Source organism: Micropterus dolomieu, linkage group LG20, assembly GCF_021292245.1.
Source record: "Micropterus dolomieu isolate WLL.071019.BEF.003 ecotype Adirondacks linkage group LG20, ASM2129224v1, whole genome shotgun sequence".
Classification (NCBI taxonomy): domain Eukaryota; kingdom Metazoa; phylum Chordata; class Actinopteri; order Centrarchiformes; family Centrarchidae; genus Micropterus; species Micropterus dolomieu.
Window position 1 is genome coordinate 30,676,039 of NC_060169.1, and position 15,795 is coordinate 30,691,833.

The 15,795-nt window shown below is 39.9% G+C and overlaps 1 protein-coding gene and 1 long non-coding RNA gene across 2 annotated transcripts in view; one reads left to right on the top strand and one right to left on the bottom strand.

The window, feature by feature from the left end:
* Window positions 1–1,360, bottom strand: part of LOC123958959 (collagen and calcium-binding EGF domain-containing protein 1-like) — a 34,529-nt gene extending 33,169 nt beyond the window's left edge. Inside the window, exon 1 of the mRNA XM_046032749.1 lies at window positions 896–1,360. Within this exon, the coding sequence (XP_045888705.1) occupies window positions 896–1,008 (113 nt within the window). The 5' untranslated portion in view covers window positions 1,009–1,360. The remainder of the gene's footprint in view (window positions 1–895) is intronic.
* A 1,722-nt stretch (window positions 1,361–3,082) lies between these two features.
* LOC123959051 lies at window positions 3,083–10,435 on the top strand. The gene is made up of 3 exons (XR_006822204.1): window positions 3,083–3,119; window positions 7,353–7,438; window positions 8,735–10,435. It is a non-coding gene; the product is annotated as an uncharacterized LOC123959051 (long non-coding RNA).
* The last annotated feature ends 5,360 nt before the right edge of the window (window positions 10,436–15,795 follow it).

Below are 15,795 nucleotides of genomic sequence, written 5' to 3' on the forward strand. Positions count from 1 at the left end.
TTTATTTATTAACTTTACAGCCGGGGGAAAAATCACTAATACAGCTAGGCCTTACAGTCTTCAGCTCAACCATGTGAAGACTTTACGTGGTTTAGTTTACACTGAACCTTTGAAGCATGGATCTGAGGGTAACTTTGACATGGTGTAGAGAATGTATAGGTCTACCTAAAAACAACACTGTTGGCTTATTGTCGGGTTTAACTTGCTGCTCAGCAGTTTCCTCTTCTCCTCAGAATATCTTGTGCATGTGCTCCACTCACATCCTCTCCTCACCTCCTGACCTACCGTCTCCGGGCACCTTAATAGCATCTGTCATGTTATGTCTGAGCACAAGAAACATTTGGCTCTATGCACCGCGAACGATTCCAACCATTTGGAGTTTCCCTTTGCCTTTTGCATTTCCTTGAAAATCACATTAGATTAGACGCGCTACAGCGGTTCATCCAGGGGTCTCCTCTTTGACAGCCTGCTCTCAATAGCAGAAACCAGTAAAACATAGACTAAACTTTAGGTTTTTGGCACTGTGTGCTAATCTGACAGCGAGGTGCTTTGAGTTTAAATGAAATGCCAACACATATAGCCTAATGTAAGTGGAGCGGGTGTTGCCCAAAACTTTGGTCTCATATTCAGCTTAAAAACGGCTCTAGATCATCAGTAAACTGTTATTCAGACTTTGTGGTTGAAGTTAAAAAACTTACAAATTACTGTTGTTTGTGAGACGTTCTCTTTAGGCTTTTCGTTGAGTTTTGCATGATGAAATCCCCGAGATTTGTAAACCACTACATCCCCCAATAAACTCATTATGGATGAGGTTAACGTGCGTCATCAGCTGCCGTTCATTCTCAAAAGATCGAGATATTTTCAGGGATCCTCTAATCAAGTCCATGAGACTTACCTCGAGGTGTCCACTGCGAGCGTCGTCCTGATAGAGCTGGCACCAGATTCCCACAGGAAAACAACACAGATAGCGCCAAATGGTAAAAGAGTCGCACCATAAAGTTGACCCATGTCCCCTCTGCGCTCCGGGACAGATGATCTGTTCAAGTGAAAAAAACTTCACATCAGCAACACGCCGACGTTTTCATCTGTCAGTGACCCGCGCGGCTATTGGTATCAAAATATCAGGGATCCTTGTCAAGTATCCCGCAGAGGTGACGCACATGGAGCCTGTGGATAATAAGTGCTGCGCTGTGCGTCGGGAGCCCCGTCCTAACTTTACGCGCTGAAGCAGAGACCCCTTGGAGAGCTACTGAAGGGTTTACAGCCCAGTGTGTTGTCACTAATCCCTCTGGATTTACATTCCTGACTTAAAAGTAGAGACTTAAAGTAGATACAGCCGCACTGCCCAGCGGTGGTGATGACGTATTGCGTTATAATAATAGTAAAAAAAAAAACTTTAATGGCGCCCTTAATCTTATACTGCTGATATTTTCTAAGTCAACACATTTCATGGTTGCGTATAACAATATCACAGTGAGGTGGGAGGAAATTCTGACTGTGGGGGTGGGCGCTATTGGACCCTGAAACATGGGGTTAATGTCATTAAACAGAAAAGGCTGACTAATGACAAATGCACAGAATGCCAAAACACTCTATGGATAACAATACAATTTTACCTCAAATTTAATGTGTAGCACATTTAATACAAAGTGCTTACTGAAAACACTAAGACACTAAAACTAGACTAAATGACAAAAGAAAATCAAATTGCAAACTAAATGAAAAATAAAGCAAAAGTCAAGAAAATAATAAGAGTGAAATAAGAGCATACATATGAAATTGGCCCCGAATTTAATAAAAACCATGGTCAATCAGATTTAATTAAAAAACTATAAATTTTGAGGCAAGTCCCAGACTGGGCAACTCTTCTAAAAGTTCCAAATACATGCAGCTAAAAGCAGTTTCACCATGTTTGGATTTCATTTTGGGAACAACCAGACCAGAGCCAACCCCCAAGGTCCCAAACCACTTTGTGATTTTTAAAAGAGCAGTAACCTGACATGTGGTCTTTGACAGATGCAAAAATGTGATAATTGGATTTAGGATTTGAGCTGAATGGGATGCAACTTTCTGAGAGCAGACAAAAGTATAACAAGTATATCATATCATAACAAGTATTCTAGAAATACAGGCATGGATCAGCTTTTCTAAATCGAGTTTGAACATGAATTTTGGGTAGCTGTTCAGAACTTAATCCTTGATGATTTAGTGACAGAGAGCTTTAGTTTTTCTTCTTTTGGCACCAAAGATTTATCCATTTTATAGGAAATTGTGTACACCTACTGAGTTTGGTCAGTGCATGTTATCAGGCAATCTATAAGACAGTTTGTCAATTAACAGGTTACAGGCAGCCTCAGTGCAATACATTTCTGAAGACTCATCCAATTTTTGAGGAAGAATAGAGCAATTTGTCTCTGATCTTTGCAAAAGTTAGAAAAGAGCAGTAAGTATAGCAATAATTAATGTGCTGCATCCAGATGAAACAAAACTTGGTGTAAGGTCCACTTGTTGCCAAAATGCTATTGGAACCACACGCAAGCATCAGGACTAGGAAGAAGTGAAAGATGTGCTAATCCCAGTCTCACCCAGGAGGTGCTCAGTGCATGTTTTTTCAAACTCACAGCTAATCAAATAGCAGAGATTTTACTTCGTGTTGATGTCTGATCTCACAATCTGCTATGTATTTTGATAAAAATGAGATAAACCTTATCACAGTATCTGTCGAGTTTGGTTTGGAAATTAGTCTAAAGGTGGAGGGAGGAGGATTTTTAAAAACGCCTCCATGTAGAGGTCAGTTTTCTCCATCCATCCATCATCAACCACTTATCCTGCGTACAGAGTCACAGGATAAGCGGCTTACATCGCGCGAAAGGCGGGGTACACCCTGGACAGGTCGCAAGGCCACACATAGACAGACAGCCACTCAGACTCACACCTAAGGACAATTTTTTGGAGACACCAATTAACCTAGCCTGCATGTCTTTGGATGGTGGGAGGAAGCCGGAGCACCCGGAGACAACCCACGCGGACACGGGGAGAACATGCAAATTCCACACAGAAAGGCCGGGGCAACCAGGGTTTGAACCCACGACCTTCTTGCTGCACCACCGCGCCGCCAGGTCAGTTTTCTATGCATGATAATTATCTGCTCATTATTTATGTGTTTTTTTAAAATCATACTTGCAATCTCAGCCTGATTACTTTACTGATTAGTATGTCATAAGCTTTTAAATCTGGACTGCACATACTGCTCTGCATCTGATTAACCCCGCACAATGTGTACACAATTTGTATTTCCCCATTATTTTGATGAATTGCAATATAAAATTAACTATCTAGAATCAATGACATTTATGAACTCATGCGAGCACTGCTAACTGTACATTTTAGTTTCTTTTTATCAGTGCTGAAAAGAATATTTTTCATTCCTTTCACAGGTCTTTCATATTACTGTGAAATGGAAATTTCTGGTGGCCAGCTTAGAAGACGCTGTAACTTTATTTCTCTTCTTGACACATGGGTAATATAAAACAACATTAATACAAATTAGAGTCTGACCTAATAGTGAAATCCAAGATAAATTGTACAGTATTGCTTAACATCTTCTGTTTGCAGAACCTGAGAAGAAACATTTCAGTGACATTTTACAGATATACCCCTACAAAATTGTAAGTGCATTCATTCGTCCACTAATGATGTCATATGAGATTAATAATGGCATACATAAGGTCATTATAATTTCACACATAAGTCCCTACCTGCATAAAAACACTTTTAATGTCCCTGAATATGATACAAATGTTGCAGTGAGGTTTTATTCAGGGTGACTTGATTTCCAGTTACATTACTTGAGTTTCTGTGGGAAGTTTTATATGACCCCCTGAAAGAAATAAAGGGTTATTCTATTGTTGTGGGAGTAGATCTGACCAATAGTCACCTCAGTGGAAAACCCGGCGCAGTGGTCAGTGGACGGTCAGACGATGTTAGGTAACTCTGTACTCAGTGGTCTCCTACACCGTCTATTCCCCCTGGTGCATGGGGTTCTTGGCCACTGTTCAATAGAAACAGCTGGTTTTATTCACCACAAATGAATCATGTTAGAAATACACATGCACTCACTTACACATACTGTATACATGCATGCACACCGTAATGTGGTCTAGCACATCAAATTAAACTGCACAGTCTCCTTTGGCTCCATTCCCTCTAGAATCAAATAAATTCATAAAATATATAAAGCAACATTATTAAAGAACCACAGCAAAAGGCAGCTGTTGAAATGGCAGCCTCTGCTTCATTATTACGACCACACAGACCATGGTTTCTCTTGTTCCCATGAAGGAGAGTCTCCTTTCTCGGTTTACTTTGGTTGTGGTTTTTATTTGGTGTTTGTCTATCTGCATGTAAGCATGCTGGAAGAAATGTGTTTTTCATTGAGAGCTGGGGCCACATTCTGTATTGTTACCAACTTCTTGTCATTCATGGACAAAACTGCCCAATTGTGAAACACATGAAAGCAAAGACATTTATTCTTAACTTCCCGAAGGAGTTAGAGTGGACTTAAATTTGGGGCAACATCTCTGTTGCTCATCACCTTTAGCCGCTCTGAAGTAGAATGCATTTACCACTGAGTCCTTAGCATTGCTTGAAATGTAGCATTGAATGATTATGTTTACAGGCACACCAATCATCTAATTACTACTAATCAGCTAACTTAACAGCTACATTTCCCAGTACTTTAAGACATGCGCTGTTTATACTCATCTGATTACTGCATATGCCTGTTACTGAGACACTGAGCAGAAATGTGGATGTCTAAATGCACTTATTCCTCATGGGACTTTAATTAGGATATGACAGTTCAAATGAAGCCATTTTCTAGATCAGCCAAACGTGTACTTTCTTTATGCAAGCAGACCAACAGAGTACGGCACAAACTTCGGCTTTATTCATTTTCTATGGGACACGAGAGGTACGGGGTTAAAAGCTGAAAGATTTGATTAGGGTGACATTTGACTGGCGATGCTACAGGGATTTGCAGAAACACTGTAAAAGACTAAGTGATGCAGCTGTGGGTCAGGAAGTTTAGTGGAGTTTCTGGGATCCCTTGCCTCCAAATTTCCAGATACAAACAAAAAAAAAATGCTGTTTGGCATAAAGTCACATTGTTAGTGCAAGTCTTGGTTGCTTATTCACATGATGTTTGCTAACAAGCAAGCTCCTCCCTAACTTGCAAGAATTGTGCCATTTGTTCACAAAGACAAATTTGTAATGACTAGCATATGTGCTATTGTCATACCTAAAGGCAAAATCAACTAAAATCATTTCAGACAAGGTTTCCTGCCTGAATCACAACAAAACTCCTGGGAAAGTGTGCATTCAATAAAAATAAGATCATTTTAGCTGTTAACTATCAACTCGTCCACCACCATACATGCTCAACCACAACTGTCTTTAATAGAACCTACCAGTCCTGGGTAAACACACTAATAAGCAAGGCTTTTGACCACACTTCATTGTTGTTGATTTTTGTGAGATATTCTCCCACTTTCAAGTACCGTCACTGCAGGACCCAATCAGGCTTTAGCAGCAACACACCATCAACTCGACTCAAATGACAGAGAGAGTACTTGATGTGTGTAACTTTTTTGCCTACATTAGCTCAAGGAGCACAGCCCTTGAAGATACTATCTGTGCTGAGTATGTGGACGACATTAGCCTCACTAGAAACCTCATCTCTTCTTTCAGACAAGTCCATGCAGGTGGAAGTTCAGCATTTGAACATGACCCTGAATGGCAGGAGGGACATGTTGTTGCTATTGTTGTTGTTGTTGTTGTTGTTGTTGTTGTTACTGTATCTGGGTGGTGATGGAGAGTTTATGGCTCCAATGGCTAGTTATCCGTCTTGGCACTCCACTCTTAAGTCACATGGTGGAGAGGAATCAAAGCTCCTTCGTCAGTTAAGAGTACTGACCCACATAAGTATGCTAGTGGATGACCTACTGATGGTTCTGGTGCAAGTTTAGATAATCAAAGAGGGTACTGCCCCAAAGGAATGAAGCAGCAATCTCTCAGCTTAAGGACATGATGAATGCATCCCACCCTCTGGCTGACCTTCACTCAAACGAATTTGAGAACGTACTCCCCCCACCAGGACTAAGCATGTCCAGCAGTCTCTTTTACACACTGCAGTCTTTAACCTTTGACTCTGATGAACTTTAGGTATGAAGCGTTTCTCTTTTTAAAAAATTGGATGGTTTTGATATTTTGTTACCTTCATAAAGAAGATTATACGGTAGACTTGAATTTGCAATAATTGTCTTGAATATACTCTCAAACCATCTGTCAGTCTCAGAACACCATTGCTTCTTTCAGTGTTGTGCTGTCAGTCAATTTAAGAACCGGGGACCCTTGTTGTAAAGTAAGAAAAACATGGTCTTATACACTGCAGAGTTAAGAGATACAATACTGCACGCACTTTTGCAGTTTTTACCTATTAGTGATATTTAATCCATTGAAACAGCTGCATATTAGAACTGACATAAAGTAAACATCAGAGACATATTTGTAATCTTACACAGCAAGTTAAAAAAAAGAAAATAACTGTGACTAAGTCTATTTCCTCATAATGCTTTTTGTCCTTACAGTCCATCATGAAAAGACTGGACAAGTAACATTTTCCAGTCTCTGTGTTGGCAAAATATTCAGTTCTCCTTTGACTGATAAACTAACACAGTATCGTGACCTCATGTCACAGAGCTGCACAGAGATAACTTACATGTATACTCAGAAGACGAATAGATTTCTGTAACATCTCTTCATCTGTGTGATTTATTCATAACTGTAGTCTTCCACTGCCATTAGCAACACTCCCACTGAACGGTGCTTGTCAATAAAATACTGACAGGGAGTTGTATGAAACAAACCTGGCTAAAGTTTTCATGTCTTCCAGTTGGATACAATGCTGCAGTTCTGTTTTTATTGTAGTTTGTTGCTTGGAAACGGAGGAAATATGATCGCTGCATGCCTCTCTTATCATAGTAAACACCTGACTGTTCAAGCCAAATAACATAGAAGCGATCCATCAATGTCAGAACAGATCATGTGGAAGGAAAAACTCTTGTGATATGACTTAGATTGCACAACTCAAATGTTTTGGTGTTGGTTTATGTTTAGCAGAGACAAAAGTTAATAAATTGACATTTGGCTGACCTTTGGACAAATGCTTTGGCTTGCTTTTTTATTTTCTTTCCTTCATCACTTCTGACAATTTGTTGGTTTTATTTCAACAGACAGCAATTGATTTCGCAGAACGTGTTACAACCACAGGTCTCGTTGTTACTTTTCAGCAGGAGCTTCAGTGTGGTACATGCCTTATTTTCACACTGACATGGACAAGATCAGGTTGGACATGGACCTGGGACTCCACTGGGACAAGGTATGAACTTGTAAAAACACAGCAGCATCAGCTCTTATTGTTTCATGAAATTCATGAAACAGGAAAAAAGGGATTTCTTTCCTGCTCATAAAAGCTCTAGAGAAGCCAATGGAAAATTATTTTTTGGTTTTCTTTACAAAGTTATGTCCTCCCACCTTCCAACTGCTGTTCAACATCTGACTTTAAGCTTTAGAACAAAGCCTCTTTCGGAAAATGTTGTTTTTAATATTTCTTAACTGCAGGTTGCTAATTATACACATTTCCGGGGAACTGTCACTACTGCCACACCAATATCTCAGTTTCCCATTTGTCTGCAGTACATCAAGCACTAGCAATCCTAAAATCCAGTCTCCTGTCTTTCGTTTACATCACCCTAGCGGGTTTAAGTCGGGGTTATAAACACAGGTTTCCGAGGAAAATTTTTGTGAGGTGCATGCATCCAGTAGGTAGAAATGAAAACTGTTGAAAAGTTCATACATACTTATGTTAATATCCAGATTGAGGGGGCTTCTATCTTCTTAACATGGGCTGCAAGAAAACAAGAGGATTTCATACTAACGTTACTGTTTTTAATGCTAAAAACTAATGCTTTGGTGCTTTTCACCCTTGACCCCTGTTGATGATTTGGGACACATAGAAGTAATTTGTCACTGCCTGCTAGAGCTAAATTTGTGTTGTTTCTGTTTGCATTATTAGTGCTACTAGCTGGCATATGTGTATGCGTCATGATAGTTAGCTAGAACGGACAGTCTGTCAGCATATGCTGTGTATGTAGTGAAAAAGTTTTGGAAATGTAAATGACAGCTGTATACATATTCATCTATAAAGAGTAATTTTACTTTCCAGGTTTCCAGCAGGTTGCTTAATTTCTAAATACAGAAAAGTGCAATATACTGTAAGCTATCATGACATAGTGGCAACATGTTTTCTACTCTCCTGCTTAGCACGCTTCCTTAGTTGTATTCAGTGTGAAATACATTCCTAGCCAAAACAATTTATGAAATCCTCATTTATGGAGTAGCCTAATGTTGGAAAAAGTACACAAATTACGAAACTCTGCTGTTTTCCTAACCTCACCACATACATCTAATCTTTCAGAGAAAAATTGCCATAATCAAAAGCTGGTTTCCGGCTATAAGTTTTGATCACAGATCACACCATTCCTCCTGAGTGAACTTACGGTACCATTTTACCCCCTTTAAATTCTGTCACTATTGTACCCGCACAAGCTATGATTTATAGTTTGTACGAGGCTTTGAAAGGGAGAGCATTTTTGTTGTTTTTTTGCTCTCACAGGTGCACCCAAAAGTCAGCAGCTGAAAACACAGACTTTCACAAGCAAGTCCGGCTTTGACAGGACTCAGACCTCAACAAATGTTGCCCCACGTAGCACTGCAGCCATGTGCTGAAGCTGTGTCAACTGTGATGGATTTGGCTCGCCTCTGCGGATGATGACGTGATATATTAGCCTACATAAGAAGAAAGAACAACAATAGGACCAATGATTCTGGAGACAAATGAACAAAATAACTGTCTATTTCAAGCCTGACCATTGTGTTATCACAGGTGAGATGATACGAGACAATGGACTGTGATCTAATGATAGTGTAAGTGTAAAAATTACAAGTTGACAGATGTTATGTGCAGGACTATTTCTTGACCAGGCACAGAAACTTCCTGGAGACTTGATGTTACCGTGAGGCTGCCAGGAATGCCAGAGTGTTAGTTATTGAAATTAAGAATTAGTTGGAATAATTCTTTTAAGCAATAGAAGTATCTTGGCTGACAAATAAAAAGAGCACTACCTGCAGAAACCCAAATCCTTTAGTAATGCAACATTTGTCACACTGTTCTCCGAGAAGTGAAGTGCAGATTAGAAACACCAACGCAGGGAGATATCACTAAAGTCAGAAAGCAAGGAACTTAAAGGTTGCACTTTTAATTTACAGAGAGAAACGTGACAGAAAGTAACTAAAGAACTTCAAGTGGTAGATAAAACTTTGAGTTACTGAGGTAAACCACCTGCAGCAAATGTTGCAATAGCACAAATACTCCCTAATGACAACACCTACAGTATTAGCCCAGTTCTTCTTTTGAAATTGGGAGGGAATTTTACTTTTACTTTCTAAAAAACACCTGTCCCGTAAATGACCTACATAAGTCATGCCAGTGGTACTTTCTGTAAGAGTAAGGGTTTATACTGACTTAGTGGGAGGGTGTATTTTGATAAATGAGAAGCTGTGTATAATAACACTCAACTACATCCTACTCAGTCAAAGGAGGATTGCGTAGCACCGTGACCCAGCCAGGCGGAGAGGGCTGACACTTTGTGTGTGTTCAGTGATCAGTTTAATGGGGTAGAAACGGTGGCTATGCCTGGAATTCCTCTCAATACAGCCATGACCTCCTCGGACGGGAGGAATTACAAGATTGTTGGAGAAGACGGACCTTTTTTGACACACTGGGCAGATCCTGCGGTCAGACCTGCAGATCAGCAACATCACAAGCCCACAAAGTAAAATACTCTGTGACTTTTAGATGCTGCCCTCAACAAATTTTCTGCACATGCAGGCTTACAAAGTTTACAAAGACTCCCTGACTGACTCTAGTCCGACTGCCCCACAAAACAAATACTGTAGATTAGGGGGGAAGGAAAACACTTGCATTTAGTTCTTTGCATCAGGATGTCCATAATTTAGTCCTCTTTGCCAGGAATGGTTAAATACTTGACCCGAGAGCACAACAGTACTTCATAAACAAATATACTGCATGATTGCATTGAATTTCCAGCATGCATTGTCACAGTAGGAATCAGGAATACGCCTGGCATTAATCTACCACTTTAGCTAAATGGGACCACATGCAGACAAAAGTCAGATATGATATATGAAAAAGTGTGCGCTCCCTTCGCACAGCTGACTTTTAATTTACAGCCTACCATCATGAAGTAGGGGACTGAATGGGGAAACTGTGTAAATCTCCTCTGTGAAACTGTGAATAAACAGCTCTAAAAAGATAATGTGAAAGCCTTGTCATGAATCAGGCTGCACCATGCACAGCTGTGTGGCCCGGGACAAACATTCCTGCACGCAGTAAGTCACTTACAGAGATGGTGGTAGAACACACACAATGGAAAAGACAGCATTATTCATCATTCTATTCACACTCAAGGGAAATATTTTATGTTTTCACTGACTTTGGAGGTGACGTTGCCCCAAAGGGAAAATAGACAGGGCGACTAATGGGGCCAATTTGTTCTCTAATTAATGGCGCACTGAGCCAAAGCGAAGGTCTGCTCACTGTCCACTCAGCACCAGGCTTCCCAAGTTAATCGCTATGTTTTAATTAAATGGACAATGTGCTTCCTTGGAACCCAGAGCTAATCTGATCAACTGAATGAATAATGATGACAGGTAATTCTAATTAGAGCTGTACACTAAATCTTGATATATATGTGTGTGTGTGTGCATGTTCCATGTTTTTATATCCCAGTGGGGCTTAAACCTGAATGCTCACTAACCGATGGGGACTTGTGTCACTGTGGGGACAAATATTGAGGTCCCCATAACTCAAGAGTTCACCTCTCTGGAAAATGGTTACACTATCATTTTAAGCATTTGAACAAACTGGTGATGTCTTTTTGCAGTTGAGGACAGTCTACAGACAAGTGCACACAGAGCAGGACAGGAGTATAAGACAGGACACACAAACTGAATTCCCATCAGCAGAAACCTGGAGTCCTTACTAGCTATTGTAGTATAATCCTATTCAGTGAAGAGGCTGTATCACAGCCTTCAATAATGCAAAACTACTGGTGGTAAACGTCAGTTCGGGTTAACGTTTTTGTATCCCTAAACATAAAGGCATCAGTTGAAACTGCCTCTCTAATCACCACAGGGTGGCTGATCAAAATAGGGATTTACAACCGACATTAAAATCAACAAAGGTTTCCTGGTTACCACAAGAACTTAGCCTTACAACCACTTTCTTGTTTTTAAAGTAACATCAGCTTTGTTTATGAGGAATTGTAAGTATGGCTGGAACACGTCCTTGGCCAATCAAACTGTTTGGATGAAAATACCTGTTGTTTTACAGTTTCCTTTACCTCGCCTTGCTAAAAGAATATACATGCAGAAAATATAAGACAGACCGGGTGTGTTCCCTTGGTCACTGACCCAAATAAAAAGCCATCGTTCACAATTCTTTTATGAGAACGATTAGGCGGTGCAGACATACAGGTTAACCTTGAGACCTGACAGAGGCACTGAGGGCCCAATTAAGATATTTGAGATGCAATATAAACAAATACTGAACAAATTGGACTTCAGGCAACAAATAAATTCTGGAGTTTTTAACAAGGTGGGCTTTATTCTACAGAACAGGCTGTTTGGAAATGGGTGGGAAGTGGTGATTTTAAAACTGTAAAGGTACCAGTAAGCAGGAGCAGATGGGGACAGCAGGCAAGCTTCTTGTGGTAAAGCCCTCAATTGCTCTGTGTAAATGTCCAACACGTGCTTTTGTTATTCGGCTGTCTTTAGTGTTCCCTGTAAATTTGGAATTGTGAAGGTCGTCATCACGGTAAAATGCAGAATGCAAGTACCAAGGAGATGGTGTCATGAACAAACAATGATTTGAGCAAGCAGGGATGAATTAAAAGTATTCAATCTCATTACTTTAATCAAAACCATCTGATGACAAACAAGTCAGTCAACTGCAGAGAGGGCTGAAGAGTGAACTATCTGTTGTTGAAAGCCGACACTGGAGGTCTGTAACACAATGTAATTGTCTTTTTAACTCTCTACCTTTGAAGTGAGAAAGGCAAGAAAAAATATGAAAACTCCCCGGAGCACTTTTACACTGTAAGGCACCAATTAGTCAAATCAAGAGGTACACAACTTGTTACAGTCTATTCAGGCATTGGCCAATGGAAATATTCAGTAGGCAAATTACAGTACAAGCTTAGTCTCAATTAATTAGCATTAATCAATTAATTATTGTAGAATGCACTAATGATGTTATACATTTATTCAGTAACGTGATCGGTGCTGTAAAAATGCTAGTATGTGATGTATGATGTGGACACTGCCCATTAAATGTCTGTGCATGTCCCTGGTTTCGGTTTGTTAAATACTGAATTTGCCTCTAAGGTTTATTTATATCGTATTGAAAATTGGTTGCTATAGTAATCTGTTCTCTGTTGTTGGTAAAGATGTCCTGTGGGAGTAAAAATACAGTTCATTTGGTAAATAAGGACTTTTCGATGTCATTTTCCTTATCTACAAAATGAATGTAAAATATACTGTATGCCTATCTGCAACAATTATACTGTTGCCATAATTTCTTTATTTCTTGTCTTGTACTGTTAGGGCTCCCTGTCTCTTCAGTGGAAAAATCCAGAGGAGATTTAGAGAATTAATGCTCTGGGGCAATTCAGCAGCAGTTGTACCCATTTTTCTTGTAGCTTTAGCTAAAATTCATCAAAATTTGAGCCTGATAACCAGATACCTCAAATGCCCCTCCTCTCTAATCACCAGGCTGTGGTTGGCTCCTTATTTTATTAGCAACACACAATATTTGCTTTACAAGAATGAGGCAGATAGCAGAGAAATGGAGAAAATAAGGGATTTTCCAGTTCGGTCAAACAGAGATAGCATTCTCACATGAGCACTGATTGAAGTTAATAACATAAATTCACCGAAAGGGCTGTTTTTGAGAGTTTGGCACCTCTTATGAGAAACAGCCAGCTCTCTGTGTGTGTGTGTGTATGTGTGTGTGGGTTTCTGAATGAATAGGCACATCTGTGTGGTCTGTGTCCTTGTGCAACCTGACGTTAACCTCCCACCGTGAGATAGAGCATTGGCAGAAAAGGGGTTGATAAGGAACAAAGGGGTTAATAGGATCTGGGACAGGCTCTTTCTGGTCTATAGGAACATAGCCATGAAAACAGACACAAAGTATGTCACATTAAGTGCCTTATTTAGCCAATTTAAATTTAGCTTTTTATCTTTGGCCTCTCTGTGTAATGGATTATTGTGTGACAGAAACTTCATCCCTTGTCTGGGTGCCGTGACTGATCTGAGACTCCTGTTAAGAACCTACTGCAGATATCGAATAATGTGTAATTCTTTGTTTTCTCTTTCTTTTTACAAATCAATCTATATCACTTTGGAAACATGTTGAGCTTGAAATATTTCCCATAACATCATTGTCACATAATCATCTGACTTCCATTATTCTATTTATTTCCCCTGGCAGGCGAGTCTGCTGGCTGGGAGTGATGTGTAGCCCATGGAGCAAGCTGTAAAAGCAGAGGACAACAGCTTGGCAGAGTAAAAAGCATGTCTCATACTGCAGTGATTAAAAATATAGAGCTACAGTATACAGTGTATCAATACTGATCAATCTGTTGTCCAATGTTATCATTCTTCTGTGTCTTTTCTTTTCTTTCACTGTCAATAGAACAACAATCCAACAATCCAAGGAAAACCATTGACATTTGCTGATTTTGACATCAGACTGACTCGATAATGTTCAAATAATAAGAATAATCTGGATCGATTTGTGGTCACAGTCTCAGTTTTCTGTTCGTTTTTATTCCTTTTATGATAAAGAATCTAGAAAATAAGGCTCCAGCTCATAAAATGTGGTCATTGAATGGTCTGAAATTCTCCAGGGTTGAAACACCACTAATACCACCCTTTCACAGCATCCTTCAGAAGTTCAAAAATGCGTTTCATGCAGAAGAGCCTGTCAGCAAACACAACAACGGAGATAGTTTGAACAGAAACGAGTCTCATGTGTTTTTACTTAACGTTGCAGGGCCCATTGTTTACACGGAGAAGAGAGAGGCACACTGAGTCCAGCTGCTCTGGAATATTTGGGTCTTGCAGTCTTTAACACATCTTCATTGTAGCTCTCACCAGTCCTCCCCTGCAGCTGCAGTTGTGCACCATGCTGTCCTACTGAATGCACAGCAGGGACAGTTTGTTGTGATGAAGATATGTGTGTGAATATACAATGTAGAGTGTAACACCTGTTGCATTTGCATTCTGACTTTTTTTAGTTTCTTTCATCACCCTTAGTCTAAAGGTAACAGTGTTGGTTACAGTGCTAACTATTTATTTATTAGCGGTTGGTTAAAATAGAGTAGATGAAATGATATATAAAGAAGACAAACCAAGCAATTTGGTGGCTGTGGTTTAAAGTACACCATTTTAAATCACTTTTAGTTATTATTGGTTGAACAAATTGCATCAATTAAACATGCGTTTCAGCCCCCTCCCCACAGAAATACTTTTTGTAAAGTCCCTAATGCCTTTTTGATATTAATTTTGTCGACATTGTAAGGTTGAGTCGGCCTTTAAAAAATGTTTCTGGAAGAGAGTTAACATGTTTATATGTTTCACACTACCAGCAAGCTGAACAACATCCCTGTCTTCCTCGATCTAGCAGGCATTTGATCCAGTGCAGACTAACTCGAGACCTCTGACCGAGCTGTGATTTCAGGGCTCTGAGCAACCTGAGCCAGAGGGGGTTAAAGTTCTGAGCTGGCACCAGGGGTTGTGAAAGCTGGTCTTATCGTGACGGAGCGTTCATTAATCATGGTCACAGAAAGCACTAATAAAGACAAAGAGGCAGATGAAATCTCAGCTATAGTTCTCTGATCCTGCACCAGGTCTGTAGTGGGCCCCAGATGTGAGGGCTGACAGTGGAATCACGCACACACACACACACACACATGCAGGTCCATGCACACACGGTTTTGTGCGTAACATTCACATGCATTCATACACTCAAGGGATTGTAAAATCACATGCAGGATTTTGCCTTCAAAGAGCAGAGAGGCAGGGTGTGTTTGTTTTGACATAATGTACAGATGTGGCCTTCTCGTCATTGTGTGTGTGTCTGTGTGTGTCAACAGCAAAGTCATGTTTTCCAGGTTTACTGTTATTTTGTTCAGTTACAGTTTCAGTTACTTTATCACAGAGATCCACAAGAGGGCAACATTCAAGCAGTTTTATTCGGAATCATGGGACAGTTTCATAGTTGTCACTGTCTGGCCAGAAAATAAAGACATTGTAAAGCACTTAAATTACTGTTAATGTATGATCGTTGTTGCAGGCCTATGAAGGAGTCAGATTTGATTATTTAAGATACACACTTTAAATATAGAAAGGATGAACCTGTGTCCATAGACAGATCTGTGTGTTGTTCACATAAGTAGTATTATAAGTAGGAATCATATTTTTAATATTTAGTTTTACCCTGTGAGAGCGCACATTGTCAGATCATCATCTGGACTCCACAGCTGTTCCTAATTGCTCTTCATTGCTTTGCCTTGAAACATGTTCCAGTGA